This window comes from Neovison vison, chromosome 12, assembly GCF_020171115.1.
Source record: "Neovison vison isolate M4711 chromosome 12, ASM_NN_V1, whole genome shotgun sequence".
Classification (NCBI taxonomy): Eukaryota; Metazoa; Chordata; class Mammalia; order Carnivora; family Mustelidae; genus Neogale; species Neogale vison.
The window spans coordinates 10,829,061-10,849,954 of NC_058102.1; the positions used below are offsets into that span (position 1 = coordinate 10,829,061).

General features: G+C 56.6%; 1 protein-coding gene across 2 annotated transcripts; it reads left to right on the plus strand.

The window, feature by feature from the left end:
- Positions 1–3,256: 3,256 nt before the first annotated feature.
- Positions 3,257–19,224, plus strand: IL2RB (interleukin 2 receptor subunit beta). Of its 2 annotated transcripts, none has more exons than XM_044226884.1 (10): positions 3,257–3,364; positions 6,518–6,638; positions 6,842–6,959; positions 7,776–7,854; positions 10,005–10,110; positions 11,486–11,634; positions 12,129–12,294; positions 12,757–12,865; positions 14,247–14,331; positions 17,093–19,224. In XM_044226884.1, the coding sequence occupies exons 2-10, from the start codon at positions 6,551–6,553 to the stop codon at positions 17,843–17,845; spliced, it is 1,653 nt and encodes a 550-aa protein (XP_044082819.1). In that variant the 5' UTR covers positions 3,257–3,364; positions 6,518–6,550; the 3' UTR covers positions 17,846–19,224. The 2 variants fall into 2 exon arrangements, with proteins under 2 accessions (XP_044082819.1, XP_044082821.1); XM_044226886.1 differs by having other exon boundaries at positions 3,258–3,364; positions 6,845–6,959.
- Positions 19,225–20,894: the final 1,670 nt, after the last annotated feature.

Genomic DNA, 20,894 nt, shown 5'->3' on the forward strand with positions numbered 1-20,894 from the left:
CCTCTGCCATCAGAGAAGCTTCAGGATACCTCACTCTGATATCCTCTACACGCTGGTTCGAATCCTGGCTCTGCCATGTTCTGCCAGATGACCCCCGAGCCTCAGTTTCCTTGCCTGAGAATGGGAAGGGAGAGCAGGAGGAGCCGTGGGGAGTGGCCAGTGCCTGACCTGGAGGAGAAGGTCAGAGACAGCGGCTGGGTTTCCTCTGCGAGGGGCTTCGTGGCCAAGACCAAGGGTCCAGATTTGATTCTGAACGTGCTGGGAACTACCGGAAGGTTCAAAAGGGGCGTGCTGCAGAGGAATGATCTGATTTGGCTTTGGGAAAGATGGTTCTGGCTGCTGAGTGGAGAGCAGACTTGGGGGGTGTGTCAGGAGTGGAAACAGGGGTCCAGGAAGAGGGCTCCTGGGGACCCAGCTCAGGGGCAGGTGATGGCCGCTGGGACAGGCATGGGGGCTGAATGGAGCAACCTGCTCCCTGCCTGCTTTGTGCATGCTGGGGGCGGGGGGGGGGGGGGAAGTGGTGGTGTGAGTGTGTGTGCAAGCCCAGCTCTCATCTGGCTTTAACACTGAGCTCGGCCCCCACCGACCCTCTGTGTGTCAGTTGGGGTAAAGCCCACTGCCCGCTGAAACCCAGCCTCTGAACCTCCTGGGCCCCTCCCGGGCCCCGTCCTTCTGGCTCCTGTTATAGTTCAGTGTGGTTTGTCTGCGGAGGGCCTTCAGGTACCCACAAGGGGTTCACATCTTCTAGGGGATTCTTGTGGGGGAGGGGGAGACAGAGGAGGGAAGAGAGGGAAAGGGGGGAGAGAGGGAGGGAGGAGATGAAGAGACAGGAGAAGAAGGGGGGCGAGAGGGAGAGGGGGAGACAGAGAGAGAGGAGAGGGTGGGAAGAGAGAGGGCAGGGAGAGGGCAGGGGGAGGAGGGGGCGGGAAGGAGACAGACACATACAGAGGAGGAACAAGGTGAGGGTTTTAGGCCCAGAAGCAGGACAAAATCACTTCCACCACATCCCCCTGGCCCCGCAGTCCCCCCGCTTCGGTGGACTATGAGAGAGGATGAGCTGTGGACTCCCCAGAGGCCCAGGAGGACGGGGACAATGGGCGAGAGGGACATATGCCCACCTTCTCTCTCCATCACGGTGTGTCCCCTTGCTTGTCCTCCTATACCCGTTAGATTTTAGGTGGAGGGTGCAGACCATGTGGGGCTGAAGCTTTCCTGGCCCCTCAGAGCCACACTTGTCTTTCCACCTCAGGGGGCCTGGCCTGAGCCCCTAAGCAAAAGCTCCATCCTCTGGGCCTGGGTGGGGGAAGCTTCCTGTTTCAAGCCCCTCCAGCAGGGTGGGGGGCGGCGGCCTGTGGCTGTGTCCCCCCACCTGGGGCTGTGGCTGGCAGGAGCCCCCTCCCCTGGGCCTGCTCAGAAAGTCTGCTCAGCCTCCTCTCCCCTGCCTTCGGGGCATCTTGGATGCTCAGTAAATGGCTGTTGAGTGAACAAAAGAAGGGACTAAGGAAAGAAGGTTGGAGGAGGGGAACTGGTTGGAGCCGGCGTGGAGGACAGGCTCATACCATCTCCTCCGGCAAAGCTGCGGGCAAGCTGGGTCCGCGACTTCTGCCTTCTGACTTCTGGCTTTGCCTGGAGATGTATTTTTTCTTTATGTGTGTGTGTGTGTGTGTATTTTTTTTAAGATTTCCTTTATTTATTTGTCAGAGAGACAGGACAAGAGAGCAAGCGCAAGCACGGAGGACAGCAGGCAGAAGGAGAAGCAGGCTCCTTGCTGAGCAGGGAGCCCGATGCGGGACTCCATCCCAGGACCCTGGGATCATGATCCGAGCCGAAGGCAGACGCTTAATGACTAAGTCACCCAGGAGTCCTGACTTTATGTGTTTTTTTAAAAAAGTTTCAACTGAATGCATTGATTTGGGGGCAGGAAATATGTTCGGGTGGTACACACGGGTCTACAGTAACAAACATCCTTTCTACCTCCGCCTTCCTGACCTGGCTTTCCTTCCTGGGAGAATCAATGCTCCCAGTTTCTTGAGAAGCTTCCAGAAATATTCTAGGCTTAATGCATCTTGGCTATTCTTTTCATCTTCGTGGTGGTTGTGCTGAGGAGCTCTCCTGCTACGAAAGCCTTGCTCTGGGAGAGAGGAGGGGCTGGGGAGCCCTCTCTGTGCGGTGGACGGTCAGAACCATTGTGCCTCCTTCGGCCGGGTGGACACTGATGCCCAGGAAGGGAGGGTCACTCTGCGGCTCTGAAGAAGGTCCCTCTCTTCTCAGCGACGCTGGCCTCCTGCTTCTACACTTGATCTTAGCCAAAAGGCCGAGAAGCAATGGCCTCCTGCTTCTGTTTCTACTCAGAAGGGAGTCCACTGACTCTCTTCTCAGGCTGTCAATGCTGCTCTTCCTTCCATGCAGATGGCAGGTTCCGTGGAACTGCTTATCAGAAAGCGCCCCTGAAGCAGGGTCATTAAAATCAGGAGAAAGAGAAAACACAGAGCTCCTGCTTCTGGATGCTGGATGGGACTTCACGGGCCCCTGGGCCTGGGACGCTGCGCCTGACCAGGTGTGCACCTGTCTAAAAAGGGGCCCCCAGTTTCTCATCATTTGAAAAAAAGTCCTGAGCACTGGGTGGATGGGGAGGAAAGGCTTAGGAGCCATCACTTGAAAAGGAAGGTTCTAGAATGCTTAGTAAGACGCCAGCAAAGTGTTTGCAAAGCCCTGGAACAGGGTCTTCTCTGAAAGCTAAATGAAGTAGCGGGCTCCCTGGAAGGCTGGGTGAAAAGGGAGGTCTCTGAGAGGTGGTGGGATAGGTGTGAATAGCGCTGGGGACACCTCAAAGAACTTGTTAGTGGCTGTGTGTGTGTGTGTGTGTCTGTGTGTGACTGGATGAAGGTGTCAGAGGCTTGAAGTGGCCCCCTAGGTGATGGGCTGGGGTGGTGGAGGGGGGAAAAGAAGGGGCTGTACCCCTCGGGCTCCTACGTGCCACAAGGTATCCATATGAGAGGGACCAGGCGTGTGCGCGTGTCCGTGTGTGAGCGCGCCAGAGCATGTGTGAGTGTGTCGGCTGCCAAGACACCCACACGGTCCCACCTCCCCCCAGCGGAGGAGGGAGATCTTTATCGGGCCCCTAGGTGCTTCAGGAGTTTCAGAGTTTCTCACCAGCCTGATCTCTCCTGTCCCCACCCCAGGCCTTGCCCCCTCCATCCTCTGCACAGGAAGTGGGCTGGCCCTGGGGTTTTCGTCTGTGCCGGCCTCCTCAGCCAGCTGCTACCTGGGCTGCCAGAGTTGGAGGGAGTCAGAGCTGGGCTCCGGGGGAGATGGCAGCGGAGAGATCCCGAGAGAGCGCACTGCGGCCCCATGTCTCAGCCAGGTGACTTTGCCCTCACCCTGCCACTGCCTGGTTCCCAGCGACCTGGGGTGTCCCTCCCGGCCCTGCCAGCAGCTTGGGGCTGGAAGCGAAGGTCAAGGGACAGCTTCCAGCTCTCATCTCCTAGATGCCCCAGGAGGTTCCGCTGGAACTTCCATCTCCCAGCCCTCCTGGCCCCCAACCTTATCTCGAAATCCCTCCAGGATGAGGCAGGTCCTGATCAGGGTTTTGGCTTTGAAGAAAAAGCTGGTCCCTAGTTCTGGGCTACCCCCTCCTTCCCAGCCCATCCCTGGGGAAGCTGGGGTCTGCTCTGGGATAAGGGGCGTCCTAGCCCAGAAGGGGTGAGGAAAGAGGCAGGAGGACTGGGAGAGGGAGGCCAGCTGAGCCCCGGATGGAGGACACTGGGTTGTGGGGTAGGGGGACACGCAAGCTCCCGCCGGGCGGCTGTGGAATGGGACCCATGTTGGGGAGGCATCCCCATGTAAAGTGCTCCTTAAGAGGCTCTGGGGTGGAAGGGGAGGGAGGGGGCCCCTCTGAGACCTGGCGATGAAGAGGGGTCGTCTCCTCTCTGGGAGCCCTGGGTGGCAGCGGGGGCGGGAGGCACAGACTGTCGGGTTTGAGTCCGGATGGTGCCTCCCTTGGCCGTGTGAGCAGACAGGTCTGTAGTGTCTCCAGGCACCACTAGAGTGGATAGGATTCCATCTCTGGGGCTGGCCTTTCTCCTGGGGGACAAGGCCTCCTGTCCTGAACTGTGTTTGGAGACCTCAGCGGGGGGTGGCTGGGGGGCAGAGCCATTTCTGAAGGTGCTCTCTCCTAGCCCTACAGCCTGGATTCCGAACCCAGCTGGGGAGATGCTTCTGGAGTTAAACAGCAAGAGGCCAGCTCCCCGCCCCTCCGCCCACCACCTTGTGTGTTGGGGGTCGGTGGCCAGGAGGATGGGGCGAGATGCTGCCCATCATAGCTGGTGGTCTGGCTGTGGAGCTCCTGCCTCTGGTCCTCGCCCCACCGCCCCCTGCACCCCCCGACCGCGCCTCCTGCCCCCAGCGCCCTATGGCCCACAGTTTCAGCCCCAGCAGTGGCGGGAAATCAGGCAGTACTGACCCAGTTCACCCCCCGGCTCGGCCCCACTCTGGCCTGGGCGAGAGGCTTACTGGCCTCAGCCTCCTCATCTGAGGAAAAGAGTCATAACGGTACCTACTCCCCGGGTTGCTGCAGGGACAAAGTGGGGTGATATCTGCCGAGTGCTAAAGACCTGGGCACAGAATGAGAGTCGAGTATTAGTCACCAGCCCTGTCACCATTCCCGTCCTCATCCCTGTCACTGTCATCACCGTTGTCATCTCCTCACTTGAAATCAGATGACTGGCTTTGAGTCCAGCTTCCCGGGGCAGCGCTGAGTTCAGTCTTGGCATCTGTCGTGGGGGTGATGCGGGTCCAGTTCCTGGAACCCTTCAGGGTGCCCCCATAAAGGGCAGGGAGTGTGGGTGTGCGTGCGAACCCAGGGCTCACGGGGCTTGGGACTCAGAGGTCCTCCGTGCTCTCCCTGAGGCTGGGCCTGTGGCCTTGAGCAGGTCCCTTAACCTCCCTGAGCCTCAGTTCCCTGCCCGGCCGGAGGGTGCAGCCTCGGTGCCGGCCTGGAGCCCTCCCTGCCCCGACCGGCTCAGGAACAGCCCACACTCCCCTCTCTGTGCCCTTTGCAATCGTGATGTACATCGCTGCGCCCTTTCTGCTATGAGTGGTGGGGAACTCGTTGTAGACGGTGTTTCTGCTCCAGCTGGCTCGCCGCGGCTGGGGCTGTGGTTTGGCCTTGACCTTCCTGTGATCTTGTATGCCTTTGCCCCGACTCTCCTCCTGTCATCCTGAAGCTCTATACCAGGTCCTGTCCTGGGCATGGGCTTGCCTTGCCGACTGGTGTTGGCCAGGGGCGGCACCCTCTAGGGGGCAGATAGTACCCATGCTCCCAGGCCATGACTGAGTGAGTAGGGGGGCACAGGGGGGCTTACTGGACCCCTTGAGGGTTTCAACGCTGTGCCCTGTGCTGTGGGGGGGTCTCCAAGGAAAGAGGCAACCAGCCCCCATCCCCTATCCCCACTGGGGAGCTTCTCCTCCTATGCGGATGCTGGGCCGGGGATTCCTTTTCAAACTCAAGCCAGACACATGACAGTTGGCCTGTGCCCTTGCTGGGCCCTGACTCCTCAACTCCAGGGGCGGAGGGCTGGTGACCTTAGCTCTGGGACCAGTGCCTGGGACAGGGTCTGGGCAGGGCCGAAGGATGTGAGGGAACAGGCCCCGTGGGCGAGCGAGCGGGGGATGAAATCCCAGCTCTGCCTCTTCTGCACACGTGACCTTGGCGGGTGAAGGACTCGGAGCCTTAGTTTCTTCATCTGTGTAAGGGGATAATACAAGCACCCAGCCCCTAGCCTCCGGGGAGAGAAGAGGATCTAATGTACGTAAATTGCTGGGCCCAGTGGGAATGCTCAGTACACCCCCGAGTACTGCTGTGACATAGTCCGTGAGCATCGAGCGTGTCGCCCATCTCAGTGGCGGGGGGAGACAGAGTCAGAGAAGTTACAGGAGCCACTGTCTGGGCTCTGGGTCCGCCCTGACTTGGATTCCACACCTGCCTCTGATCAGCTCTGTGATCTTGGGCAGTTTATTTTACGTCCCTGTGTCTCCGTTTCCCCATCTGAAAATGCAGATAGTGAGAGGCTCTCCAGTAGAGTTTTTGCTGCTTTATTTAAAGAGCGGAGCACAGCCTGGCTTAGGAGCCTCCTGATGATGGTTTTAGGTGTGACTAAGGGGGTAGCAGGGAAGGGAAGAGGTGAGCTGTAATCCCAGCTCTGTGCTGGTCTCCCTGTATGGACCTGAGCGAATCTTTCCTTTTTCTGGGCCTCAGTTTCCCCAGCTTTTGAACAAGGGCATGGGCTCTCTCAGAGAGCCCTCTGAGCCCTGACAATGTATGGCTCCCCAAATCCCCAAAGGAAGGGAGCATGTGTGGGGCTGAGGGACCAGCAGGTGCAAAGGCCCTGAGGCTGGATGGTATTGGCAGAGCAGAACAGGCCACCCTGAGATGGGCAGTTCTCGGCCCTCCTCTCGCAGCGACCAGGGACCTGGAGCAGGTGTTCACTTGTGTTTTCTCCCTCTTTCTTTCCCCCAGGGCTCTCTTCCCCAGCTCCCACCTGTGGATGTGATGGCAGCGCTGGCTCTGTCCTGCTATCTGTCCCTCCTTGTCTTCCTCCTGGCCCTGGCCATCCCTCAGGAATTCACAGCGACAGATGGTGAGGACCCCGGCGTCTGGATAGCTGTTCTTTCTCTTGGGAAGGTGGCCAACCCTTGTAGAACCCCTTTCAGGACCCCTGCTTCTGGGCAGAGGTCCTTCAGCAGGGGCAGGAGGGAGGCGAGGGCAACGGGACCAGAGATCAGGCGTCCACCTTCTCCGTTGGCCCCTCTGCGGCCAGCCACTCATGCCTCATCTTGTTAGCAGACACCCCCAAGCTCACATGCTTCTACAACTCAAAAGCCAACATCTCCTGTGCCTGGAGCTGGGACGGGGACCCACAGGCCTCGTCCTGCAAGATCCATGCTCGGCCAGATAGACGGTGAGTGTGGGGTTGACCAGCAAGAAGGCAGCATCTCGGGATTGGTGTGCAGGGTGGTGGTGGTGGTGGGGGGTGTTCCTATAATCTTAGACTCTTGGGACTCCTTCCTGGCAGACTCTAAGATGTTCCACAGACTTTTGGTGTCCCTGAAGTCTGGAAAACAAAGGGGCTGGATATTTAGACTCCTGGAACCAGGGTGGGAGTGAGGAGTGGGGGTCCAGGCTGCAGGGGAGGGGCTGGAGATGAGCTACACAGGGTAGTTTGGGGACACTGGGCTGTGAGACTGATGGGTCAAGACTAGTCGACTTCAGAAGCAAGAGGCAGGGGAAGAAAGGGGGTTCCCTAAGCTCTCTGAGAGACAACTAGGGCAGCTGTGGAAACAGGGGCCTGGGCATGGTTGGGATTCTGGGGGCTGGGAGGGAGTCAGAGAAGGGGATGCTGTGATCCGTGCATCTTGATGGCAACAGCAAAGGTGGCTTTGGGTTTGGCCGTGGTCTTGGGTGGGTGGTAATTCCACAGGGTTGCAAGGCCCCCTTCCAGCCCCAAGGGAAGACTCTGGAGGGCTTCAGGTGGGGAGGCTGACATGTCCTGCACTGTTTGCTTCTAGAAGATCACTGTGGCTACTGTGAGGCCAGGCTGGGGAGGACAGGAAGAGGTGCTCGTGATGGGAGGGGGAGCAGGTGGGGGGATGGGGGTCTCTGCGAGGGTTGGCATAGAGCCTGCACAGACTGGCCTTGCTGCAGGGGTGGGGCCATCCCGAGGGCTGGCTCTGGGGGTCCCTCTTTTTGTCCTAAGGAGGTTCTTTTGCCTTGAAAGGCCTTGGAACAGATCCTGCGAGCTGCTCCCACTGAGCCCGGCGCTCTGGGTCTGTCACCTGATTCTTGGATCCCCAGATGTGAGTACTGAGAGCCGAGAAGAGAGCCCAGGGGTGGGCAGGTGCGGGGCGGGGAGCTTCCAGTGCAGAACGGGGCCCAGAGAGCCCAGTGGCTTTGGCTATAGCCAGCGGCACAGCGGGCTGCCCCGGGGCAAGAGAGACAGAAGGAAGCAGGGCGGCATCCAAAGGCCAGAACTCAGGGCTGACTGAGGCTTGAGAGATCTGTGGTCCGAGGCGCTCGGTCATTCTGCCTCTGCTCCACTCTTCTCCCCATGCTTTGTGGATCCCGCGACACTTCTCTACTCTTTATCAGGTGTGGGGAGGGGTGCCCACCCGTAACAACACCCCCTCTGAGTCTTCCAAGGTCTTGGTAAGTGCAAGGCAGCATGGGCTTAGAAGTGTGGATCCTGGAGCTGAAGGTTAGGGTGCCTGGTCCCGGCTCCACTGTAACACCCACTGGGTGACATCAGGCAACTGCTGGTCCTAGGCTTCCCTTCTCAAAGTGGCAAGAATGACGGCACCTGCCTCGTAGAGCTGTTCTTTGTGTTAAAGCACTAAACACCGTGCCCAGAGCAGAGCATGCACTTGACTTTGAGGTCTGTGGATCCTGGGGACTTCGTGGGTGGGCTCCAGCACTGTCCCTTTCTTACCAGAGAGGAAACTGAGGCTCAGAGAGGCCCTTCCAGTGAGGGGCAGAGCTGGGACTGAACCGTCTAGATGGGCATATGGCCACGTCCATGCATGGGCATCAAATTACTGTTGGTCATGCCGTCCTTGGCAGCAGTGGGCACTAGGGTTGCCCAGACCACCTTTTCCAGCCGTCATCAGGGCATACCCATTCTTAAGGGGCAAGAGAATGTGGAGATAGGCTCACATGTCTGGAGTCAGATGGCCATGCCCGTCCCTGTGAGCTCTGCGGAGGGTCTGCCTTCGGACCCTGGCCCCACCTTTTCCTCGCTGTGTGACCTCAGGCAAAGCCCTAGCCTCTCTGAGCTTCAGCCTTCTCGGCTGCAGGACAAGAAGAGACATAGGGCTTGTCTCACAGGGTGTTGAGTTAAATGAGAGAATGTGTGTCCAGCACGCAGAAGAGTGTGTGGACAGAGGGTGAACCCAACACAATATATTCCTGGCATCTTTATAAGGACTACGATCATAGTAATAATGACGATACTACTATCATTATCTGGAAACATCAGGCTCCTACAACAGCCAGACACAGCAAGGGGCAGCGTCCTTGGGTTGGAGAGGGAGGAATTGTTCCCAGCTCTGGGGACTCATACGGTCAAGTTCAAGTTTCACTCATGGTGGGTCCTGTGGCAGGTAGGTCAGAGGGACTATGTCCTGGGTCCTGGACCTGAAAACACCACCTCAGAACCTAGAGCACAGATCTGGAGGGGACATGCATCAGACTTTCCTCCCACAGGGCGCTCTTCTGCACAGGGAGGAGGCTGCCATAAGATGCTCATTCCACAGCCCTTCGTCAGGTGTTACAGCCTCAGGCTGTGTCTCTGTGGGGACAGTGGTTACAGAGGCCTGGCTTTGAATCCAGACCCCCCCTGCTGACCAGTGCGTGACTTTGGGCCACTCATCTGCATTATGAGGATGGTTTGCTCTGACCAGCAGCCAGAGAAATGCCTAAGGCGCCCGAATAGTGCCTGCCCGCGGGAGAGGCTTGCCGCGTGCCCATTTCCTTCCCCAAAAGCCAGGGTGTGGGAGTGGGGAGAGGTAGGCTTTCACACTCCAAACTGTTACACAGGTACAGTTCCAGACCTGCCTTCTCTTGGGGGCTCATCCTGTTTGCATGCCTCTTGGGATGGGGAACTCCCTCCCTTTCAAGGGGGCTCACTTCACTTTAGATCACGGATCAAACTCTGCTTGCTGCCTGTTTTTGTAAATAAAGCTTTATGGGCACACGGCCATGCCATTCTCCTACGGTGTCTCTGGTTGGTTTTCACAGGCCAGCAACAGAATTGAGTAGTTGCGACTGAGACCGTTTGACGTGCAAAGCTAGAAATATTTACTTTCTGCCCCCTCATGGAAAAAGCCTGCTGACCCCAGCCTTAGCCGGAGGGGCTCATGGAGGGGTCCCACTTTTGTTGTGGTCTTGGTCTTCCTCTCTCCTATCGTCCCCACCACCCACGCCCCATCCCTACCATGTCCTTCTCTTGCAGGCTCAGAGTCTGACCGCGGCTGACATTGTCAAAATGAGCGTGATATGCCACGAAGGGGGGAGGTGGAGGACACTGATGACCCATGACTTCAAGCCCTTTGAGAATCGTGAGTGAGGAACTGGGAAGGGTAGGGGGACTGGGGCGGGCTGGGAACCCTCCGTCCTGTCTTTCCCTCTGGGACCCTCCCTGATCTAGTCTCTTTCCATACCCACGTGTGATGTCTCACTGCCCACTGCCCTCAGGCTGCAGTTCTGGCTCCTTCCCCTGATACTCAGCATCTGGCCCGGGCTTCCCAGTCGAGCGCTGCTCCTCTCCTGGCCTATATTCCTGTCACAACCAAAGGCCAGCTCTCTGAATTCAACTTGCCCATTCATGCCTCTGAGCCCTTGCATTTGTGGGTGCCACAGCCCAGAAGGTTCTTCCTATCAGAAAAGTTCCCCCTCACCATTCAAGGCGCAGTGAAGAGTCACCTCAACCAGGAAGCCTTCCCAGACTCTCCCAGCCCTTCGTACCTCCTCTTTCAGGGTGTTTATGTTTTTTCAGGGTCCTTACTGCCTGGTTTGGGGACTGTCTCCCTCACTGGGCTGTGAGCTCCCTGAGGGCAGGACATCTATCTTCCCTAAGTCTCTACTCCAAGTACCCAGCACCAAACCTTATCTGGGCAGTGCTCTGGGAAGGTTTTTGAATGACTGCATGCCTGGCCCCATCGTCAGACCATATAAGGGAGAAAGGGCAAGATCTAGACAAGGTGCTCAATGCAGCCTTGACTTAACTGAATGGGGTTTGCCCAGAATATCATTTCGCACGTCTGAGCCTCAGTTTGCCCATCAAGAATGGGGAGAATCTGTTATCGGCTGGACCCTGGGTTGCCATAAGGAGTCTGTGAGTCTCTGACTGCTTAACACATGCTCAACAGACATTCACTTAGTGTTATTCGTGTAGTTCAAGAGTCCCAGACTTAGAAAAACTTAGGTCAGTTTAATTTCAGAATTATTAAATCTTATAATCCTATAAGGATCCTGAAATTCAATTAAATGACATGAGACGATTCCTGTAAAGCTCTCAGATCCATTCTGGAGGCAGAGAACAGAGGCCTTCGTTTGTTTTCATGCGGCAGATTATCAAGCGCCTTAATCAGGTAATGGCTCCAGGCGCCAAGAATATGTCGGAGAACACATTCCCTGCCCTCAGTGAGCACACGGTCTGCTGGGGGAGATGGAAAATGAACAAAGAACCCCAAATAAATATTTGATGTGTCAGGTGGGGCTAAGTGCTGGGCAGGAAAATAAAACAGGTTAGGGAGGTACAAGAAGACTTCTCCAAGGAAGTGAGGATCTCTGGGGGTGGGGAGGGTGCCCAGGAGGGAGAAGGAGCAGGTGCAAAGGTAGAGATGGGGGCGTGTCTGAACTTTATCCCCTTGGCATGGCATCGTGACCCAGCATCCCCCAAGGTCACTGTCTCTTCCTCTCTCTCACCTCCAGTTCGCCTGATGGCCCCCGACTTACTCCAAATCACCCACGTCGGGACCCACAAATGCAACATAACCTGGAAAGTCCCGCAGTCCTCCCACTACATTGAAAGTTACCTGGAGTTTGAGGCCCGGACAAGGTCCCCAGGCCACAGCTGGGAGGTGAGTGCATGGCCTGGTCCCCACCTGCCCCGACTCCTCCCTCCAGTCCTGGTCACCCTGTCCAGGCTTCATGTCAGCAAAGCCACGGTAGTCCCCAGGCGGCCCCTGCTGCTCCCCTGTCCTGCCTGCTCTGGCCTCCCCACCCCGTATGTGCCCCCCGACAGCCCTGGGGTTCAGCTGGTGGCAGATGCCAGGGCTAGAGTTTACATAGCCAAGAGGCAGGTGACTATCCTCTGAGATTTCAGAGGCCCTGGGAAGTCACCTGTCCGTGCAGCTCTGTGCATGGATGATGACTGAGAGGGAGGGGTTCAGGATGCCCTTGGGGTTTGGGGCTGAGTAGTCAGGGATGCGGGGGGAGAGGGGCAGGGGAGGAGCTGGCAGGGAGGAATGCAGGCGTCACCCACTCAGTCTCCCAGCCAGCCCCTGCCATGGGAGGTGAGGTGGGCTGTGGGGCCCCCTCCACCCTGACAGCCCCCCGCCTCTCTCTGCCCCAGGAGGCCTCCGTGCTGATCCTCAGGCAAAACCAGCAATGGATTTGCCTTGAGACACTTACTCCAGGCACCTTGTATGAATTTCAAGTGCGGGTCAGGGCCCACCTAGGCAGTCACAAGGCTTGGAGTCCCTGGAGTCAGCCCCTGGCCTTCAGGACGAGGCCTGCAGGTACCAGGAGACAGAAGGGGTGGGACGGAGCTCAGACCGGAGGGGATGGCTGGGGTGTGGCCTGGAGGGCGGCTGGTGGGGGAGGCCTGGGACTGGGGTACAGGGCTCAGCCCGAGTCGGGCTCACCTGCTATGGTTAGCCCACTCACTGTGACCCTGCAGAGTGAGCAGTGTGGTCGGAGTGGGCTGCTCGCATCTGGAAGCCTCAGTTTCTGCATCTGTAAAGTGGGTACTGTGCTACCCGGCAGACCTGCTGTGATGAGGCACGTGATGCCCCTTGTCAGCTCCCACGGCAGGTGTCCTGGGCCAGCCGGGAGCTGCCAAGGCCTTGAGTCAGAGATCAGCCTGTCCCTAGGCACCAGGGTGGCTGCAGGGGGTGGGGGATACTAGAGGGATCTGGGCGAGCAGGGGCACTTCTCTAACCTCTCTCCCCGCTTCTCCTCCCGCCCCTGGGTGGCCTCAGAAAAGCAGACTCTGTCCTTTCCTGGGTTTGTCATCGTGGGCATCTGCAGCGTCTTCATCTTTCTCGTCTTGGTCTACTTGTTGGCCAACTGTCCGTACATCGGACCGTGGTAAGAGCCCTCCTTTACTGCTCCTTCGTGCTCTCATCTGACACACACCCCCTGACTGCTCAGGCCCTCGGCTCAGACCCCTGCTCAGACACACCCGTGCTCCCTCTGCCCTCCCCACAGCCCTCCCTGCCTGATACCTAGCTTTTCCCTGGCACCAACCCCCAGAGACGGAACCCCAGGGAACCAGCCTGAGGGGAGCCGAGGAGGGAGAGCCCCATGGAGACCCCACCCAGAGCATGACTCTTGAGTATGTGTGTGCACATATGTGTGTATGCGTGTGTGCAAACGCCTGCTGTCTCTATGTGTATGTGTCCTCGGGGATCTCTCTAGGTCTCTTTGTCGAGCCCCAGCTCAGTGGCAGGCCTGGTACTGAGTGCTGGGAATACAAGGGCAGGCTACATACATGCGGTCGCATCTTCATGGAGCTCATGGTCACGTGGAAGAAGGCAGATGTTTATAAATCATATGCAAGTACAATGACACACCATGATAAAAGGGTAAAGGAAGGTACTTGATGGATTGGAAGTAGGCCACAGGGAGAGGAACCTTGGCTGGGGGATGGCCAGCAGAAACATGCCTAAGGAAGTGATGATTCCCTTGAAAGGAGGAGCTAACCAGGCATGGGGAGGGGATGGGGAGTGCATAGGCAAACAGAGGAAACAGGGTGTGCAAAGGCCCTACATGTGTAATGCAAAGCAGCATTACAGCAACTGAGAGTTCAGGGAGGCAAGTGTGGTTGGAGACCAGAAGGGGTGGAGGAGAGGGCTGACCTGAGCCTGAACATCTAACTGGGGGGCAGCCAGGCTTTCTGGATCCTTGAGGCTAAGACCACATTTTTGAGGCTGATGCATACAGATACTGGGGCACTCAGTGTGGCAAGAAGAGCTTGGGCTCGAATTCAGCACCCACTCACTACCCCCCTAAAGCCGGGTGCCCTTGGGCAGTGCACAACCTGAATGACCATCCATGACAGTCTGGACATGGAGATACACAATCTGGTCTCTTTCCTACCTCCTGCCTCCTTGTTCACTCTACTCCAAACATTTGGCTCTGTGCGGTCCCTGACCAGTCGGGCTACTGCCCACCCCCATATCCTTCTTTTGCACGGACCTCTGCTTTGTGTCCACAGAATGAATGGTCATGTTGCACACTTGGTTCGTGTCTTCTCCCCATTAGAATGGCAGAAAGAGACCTTCTCTGTCTGCCATTCTTGTGTCCCCAGGCCCCCACCCTCCCTTACTGGACATTCACTTCGTACTGATCCAACAGATGAATGCAGAATGGCTCTGTACCCTCCCTTTAGGGCAGTGGGGTGCCAGCGGGACACCATGGCCCCTTTCCCTTCTCATCCTCATTCCCTCCCTCCTCCTCTCCTGTTCAGGCTGAAGAAGGTTCTGAAGTGCCACATCCCAGACCCGTCAGAGTTCTTTTCCCAGCTGAAGTCAGAGCATGGAGGAGATTTCCAGGTAGGAGTCTGGAGCTGGTGGAGAGAAGCAGGCATCTGGCTCAGGCTGGCAGGGGGGCGGCCAGAGGTGTGAGCGGGTGGGGAGGTGGTGGGTTTGCACTTTGCGAAAGGAGACAAATACTAAAGTGAGCAGCCTCTGGGCTGGGTGTGGGTCCCTTTCCCCAGCTTGGGCACCACTATTCTGAGGCTGAATGGTACCTCCTGTCTGAGCCAGACAGCCTGGTTCTTTTTTTTTTTTTTTAATTTTATTTATTTGGCAGAGAGAAATCACAAGTAGGCAGAGAGGCAGGCAGAGAGAGAGAGAGAGAGAGAGGAGGAAGCAGGCTCCCTGCAAAGCAGAGAGCCCAGTGAGGGACTCGATCCCAGGACTCTGGGATCATGACCTGAGCTGAAGGCAGAGGCTTTAACCCACTGAGCCACCCAGGCGCCCCCAGACAGTCTGGTTCTAATCCCGGCTCCAGCCCTTCCTGGCTGTGTGACCTCGGGCGCGTCATGGAATGTCTCTTGTGCTCAGCTTCCCACTTGTGCAACAGGGAGGGAAACCTACGTGTTACTTACATGGATGGGCCCAAGATCACTGGCGGGCATGTAGTAAGTGCTCAAGGGGTCCTAGCTAGAATTTCGGTCACTGGTCTGTTGACTGAGCAGGACCTGCCCCTTCTCCGCACCGCCCCCCCCCCACAACTTGTGCTGACTCTCTTAATGGGCAGCGGTTCCTTGCCCCCTGCAGAAAGCGCTGGGCAGACTCCAACACCTTATCCTTGATGGTAACAATCCTTTGAGGTGCTTCTCATCAATCGAAGCAGAGTCACTGGGAAGGTGCTGGCCCAGAGAGTAGTAACCCTGAACCCCATTTAAACCTCAGTCACCTCCCCTCCCGGAGCCCACGCTTGCTTCAGGAAGGAAGTGTTGTGGCGGAAAGGGGCTGTGGTGGGCTGCTTCTCTTACCCCTCCCCTCCCCCGGCTCTCTAGATTTGATGGAGGATGAGGTCGGGGTGGAGGGCGATCAGCAGGAGTGCGGAAGGGCTGGAAAGCCATACGGGGCCAGAGATGTCAAGAGTTGGCTTTGGAGTTCCCTATTACGGCTGATCAGGGCCCATTCTGGAATTCTTTGGAAAACTCCCAAGATTTGGGGATAGCTTGCCTACAGTTCTCTCGATGTGGGGGAATGGACCTCCTTAAAATTCTTCCTAAAGCCCTAAAGATAGTGAGCTCCCTGTCAACAGAGGCATTCTAGCAAGTCTTGGCTGACTGTATGTCAGAAATACAGCAGAAGGGACTCCTGGTTGGAAGCTGGACTGGATACATCCTTAGTCCTCTTCCCGGGTGAAAACTTTCTGATTCTATGGGACTAGAACCTTTTGAGCTGGGAGTGGGCTCCATTCTAGAGAGGTACCAACCACTCTGTCTTCCCATGTGGTCATCCCCAGGTCTAGATGCTTGCCCCAGAGGGGGCAAGGGGACCCTACCCTCTCCTCTGCATCTGGGTGGGAGGTCTGCTCCTCTCTCCCTATCCCAGGACCTCTAGCTACCAGGCCACAAGGCCCACTGCTCTGTCCAGGAGACCCGGGGATATGTGTGCCAGTGTGTAAGTGTGTGTGTGTGAAGGGGGATGTGTTCCTCCTTGCACCTGCCTCTGGGCCCCATCCCCCCAACTTCAGGGCACTGAGGACGGAAGCCCAGGCCCAGGAAGTAGCTGACCCTCTGAGAGGGGCCAGCAAGGCCCTGGCACACCAGGCAGGGCTGGTCACAACCCCGGCCTCTCCTTCTGGTTGCACAGCCCTTCCCTTCCTCCCTTGCCTCCTCCAGAGCTGGATCCTCCTCCCCACCCCCCACCCGGAGCCTGCTCTCTCCCTCTCTTCCCAACCTACGGGCGCAGGAGTGTAGGAGGAGCCCAATGGGCCTGGTCTGTGTGCTCAGGGGACGCCAGTCCAGCTGTTGAGGGCTCCCAGGACAGAGGGCCATTGGGTCCCCATCATACCCCCTGAGGGCCTACTGTCCCTTTCGCTTCTGTGGGTGGTCTGCCACAGGGAGACAGGGCCAGGGAGTTCTGCCTTCAGTTTCTTATTCTGACATTCTCCTGCTCACAATAAGGAAGTTAGGAAAGAGGGGGCTAAGTGTTGTGGGATTGAGGCTCAGAGAGGGGCAGTGACCTGCCCAGGGTCACACAGTCAGTGAGGACCAGGGCTCTCCGGACTCTGGAGCTACTGGGAAGGGCTCTGGCCGGTACTTTCTCCTCTCTGTGGAGGGACGGTGTGGCAGGAGGGGGCTTCACATCACGGGGGGGCGGGGCAGAAAATGTCAGGACCATCTGCGCCCTCCAGAGATTTTGTCAGAGAGCCGGCTGTGTGTTCAGGGCTAGGAGACGGCCCCCGTCTGGGATCTGTAAGGTAGACAAGATGGGCTCCATTCGGGGCCCTTTCAGCTTTGACCCTGGTTTGTGGACTCACACACTGGGGCTAGCCCCTACCTGATGCACTGAGGCTTTCCCCCTTTGCCCGGTGCCTCGTGTGGTGCCAGGCTCACAGCACCATAAACAATCCTCATCAAAACAACACATCCCCTGGGCACCTACAGGAATCACCCTCTCCAGGCTGACCGAGAGCACTCTGCAAGCCGGTGTGGGGGGCGGGGGGGGGAGTGTAGTCAGGGAAGCCTTCCTAGAGGTAGAAGCCCTGAGGAGACCGTAATGAGGAGTTGTTGCTGAGATTCTGGAGGAGGAGGCATCCTACTCACCTTCCATCTGTTCTCTCTCCTGGCAGAAGTGGCTCTCCTCGCCCTTCCCCTCGTCATCCTTCAGTCCCAATACCCAGGCACCCGAGATCTCCCCGCTGGAGGTGCTGGACCAGGACACCAAGGCCACACAGTTGCTCCTGCTGCAGCAGAAGGGGCCCTCACCCTTGGCCGAGACCAGTGGCCACTCGCTGACCAGCTGCTTCACCAACCAAGGTTACTTCTTCTTCCACCTCCCGGACGCTCTGGAGATCGAGGCCTGCCAGGTGTACTTCAGCTATGACCCCTGCACAGAAGAGTCCGAGGAGGGCGGGGCTGGGGCACCTGACGGGTCTCTCCTTCCACCCCTGCCACCCCTGCCAGCAGAAGACGATGCCTACTGCACCTTCCCCCCTGGGGATGACCTACTTCTCTTCTCTCCCGGGCTCCTGGGTGGCCCCGGCCCCCCCAACACCATGGCCAGGGGCACTGGAGCCTGTGAAGAGAAGCTGCCCCCCTCTCTGCAGGAGGGAGCTCCCCAAGACTGGGCCCCCCAGGCCTTGGTGCCTCCCAACCCAGGAACATCTGACCCGGGGGATAGCCAGCCACCGCTGGAGCGTGCCCTGGGAGAAGCAAGAGAGGAGGTCCCGGCCCCTGGCCCCAGGGAGGGGATCGGCTTCCCCTGGGCTAGACGGCCCGGGCGAGGCCAGGTCGGAAACCCTGCCTCCTGCCTGACCCTGAACACCGATGCCTATGTGTCTCTCCAAGAGCTGCAGGAGCAGGACCCGGCTCACTTGGTGTAGACAGACAAGGCAGGCCACTGCCCACTGTTGTGCCAGCCCCGGGTGAGGACTCTTTGTCCTCAAGGCTTGTCTGCTGCCAAGTCACCCAGTGCCTCGCTGCCCCCTGGACATCCCTGCCCTGAGGGCCCCCACCCAGCCTTGCCCATTCAGGCATTCATTTCCAAATGGCAACTGCTGCTCCCTGGTCCTGTGGCCCAAGCCAGGAATTGCAGTGGGTGGGGACACTGTGACTCCCCTTAGCTGTCACGGAGTCCCATGGCTTTTGCCTCTAAAGCATCCCTCCTCTGGAGCCCTGCAAGGACTCTTCAGGGAGAGTTCTCGGGGTTCTCCAGGGATCTTCACCGTGTTCCCCTCACTGGGCTTCCTGCCCCAGTCCCACCCCCTCCTGCCCATCCTCCACAGGGCAGCCAGAGCGCTCTCTCCGAACCACAAACCATATGGCTCTGCTGCCCCTTGTTTAAAGCCCACCATGGCTCCCTGCTGCCCTCCGCACCACTTCTTGGCCTGGCTCTTGCTCCCCCGGCATCATGTTGGGACATTCCCTTCTAGAACCCTCCCAGTGGTCCTACTGAGCCACCAGCAGCTCCCTCACGCCCCCACACATTTGCCCATGCTGTTCCCTGTACCTGTGGTGCTCTCTCCTCCCTCATCCAGGTGACCAATCCCCTATGCCTCAAGGGTCCTTTCTGCTTCCTTTGGAGAGAAACTCTGCATCCATTAATGCACCCGAACTTCAAGCTTCAATATTACGGGATGGCTAGACAAAGTGGCCCTGTCACTTCGCCCTTGGGATCTCTTGTGACCTCAGAATCCTTAGCTACTGCGTCCTTTCCACTGTGGCCCAATTTGTGATGCGAATCCCCTGGGGAAAGCAGACACTGGCTGGATCTTTCCATTGTGGTTTCATGGATTGGTAAGGCATGCTGCTGGGAAGTAAACCTCTCCTAGTGGCTGCTTCTGAGGCTGTCACAGGGCGTCTAGACCTCTCTTGGAGAGATCTCTTCCACAACTCAGGGGGCTGGCATGCTGCGTCCAGAAGGGCAACTCGCTTGGCACCCCTATCCTATTCCCTGTAGTGAACTATCTGGGACCACCTTGCTTGGACTCCCTGTGCCCGGCTGCCTTTACACAGGGGCCATCGTCCTCTTCTGAGGTCAAGACTCAGAGAGGCGAAGCCCCAGGCTCACTAGGCTCCAGCATGCCCATTCCAGCAAGAGCCTCGTCCCCTTTCACCGCAGTCCTCCCCGCAGCACAAACACAAGACTCACGCCCCGCAGCACAAACACAAACTCACACAGCTGACCCCTTCCTCCTCGGTTCTCCCCATCACCTCTCCACTTCTCTTCCTTCTGTCCCTGGCACAGATCACACCTGTGATGCCTGCCACAACCTTCCTCTCACAGTAGCAACCCCGGCGAGCAAAGGATTCCTTCTCAGGTCCCTGATATGCGAGCGCGCTGAGCCAGCACTTATAGGCCCTGCTCCTAGCTGATTGGGTGCCTGACACAAGCCCACCCATAGGCCGACAAGCTTCTGCCTATGAGCTGGCTTAGAACAGAAGCTCCGCCCAGTCAGGGTGGCCCGGCCTGAACTGGCCAATCAGATTTCTGTCAGTCTTAAGCATTTCAACTCAGGGTCTTAAGAAGGGAGGTCCCTGGGAGCAGGTGCCTGTGCAGAAGGCTCTTGGAGAAGCCTGGGAAGGAGGAGTTCAACCTGGTTAGCAGAGGGCACTGGGTTCTGCTATAGAGACTCCTGCTGATAGGGGGCTACCGACGGTTCACTTAAGATTCTCATTTTCCTTAAGTCCGAAATAAACTCCCTTTTCCTGAGGTTGTCTGAGTCTTGGATCCTTCCCACGGAAGAGCTTGAGCACTTGGTCACTCCTGCCATACGATGCCACGTGTTCTGGGCCACGAGGCTCCTCAGTCCCGGCCTGAGCATCAAACCCAAGCTCGGTGAGGAGACCCTTGCTCTGTGTCCCAGCGCAAACCATGAAACCCCTCTGTGACTCAGTTTCCACTTGGAAGAGTTCATGGGACAGTTCCGGTTCTTAAGTCTTGGGCATTTGTGCCATACGGATGTTCAATGACCTATGTGTGCCAACTCTGTTATTGTTTACCTCATTATTTTTCTTCAAATCCTTCACTTTTTTTTTCACTTTTATTTAAAAAGAAAAATCTTTGTATTGCTTCTGTAAATGGAAAAGCTGATATTCACTATAAATAAAAGGTGACTGTAAAAAGTAAATACAATAAAATAAAATGCCTCAATTCTTCGCCTGCTGTAAGTCTGCTCTCTTAGGTTAAAGGGGAGGTTAACAAGTGTTGGGAAACTGTTGAAGACATGCCAGCCAGCCACAAATGGTGAGAAAGCAAAAAGATTGATAAACCTGACTCATTAATAGGAGTCAGGTTTATCTTATTCTGTGTCTGGGCACCATCTGATATGGTCTCATGGGAAAATAAAAATAAAATATCATAAAAATATAGTTGATAGATATATTTAATATAATATAAATCAACATGCTATAAACAGAATACACAATAAATATAAATCAAATAGAATATATAGAATTTTTAGTATATGTAAATAATATATAAATATATGTAAATAATATATAAATATATATCATACAAATTATATATGTGTGCATGTAAATATATTTACATGCATATAAATATGTATAAATACATATGTGTGTGCATATATATATATATATATATATATATATATAACATTTTTTTCTTCTTTGTCTTTGACTCTGAATAGTTGGACCAGATTATGGATGGCAATATTGGGCATTCATAAAGATGCATCTGTAGCAGACATCACTAATCAATTTCACCCACTTATGGCAGACATTGCTAATTGATCATGGCTGTCCTTCCTGCAAAGTTTGAGGACAGCTTGAGATTCTGCAGGCAGGTCCCAATTGATCCTACCTGGCACCTGGTGACCTATCTGGACCGGATCATCCCTCGGGTTCCTTCCACAACGGAAGGTCTTATCTTCCCAGACTGATTTTCCAGGCAGGGAAAACTGAAGCTGA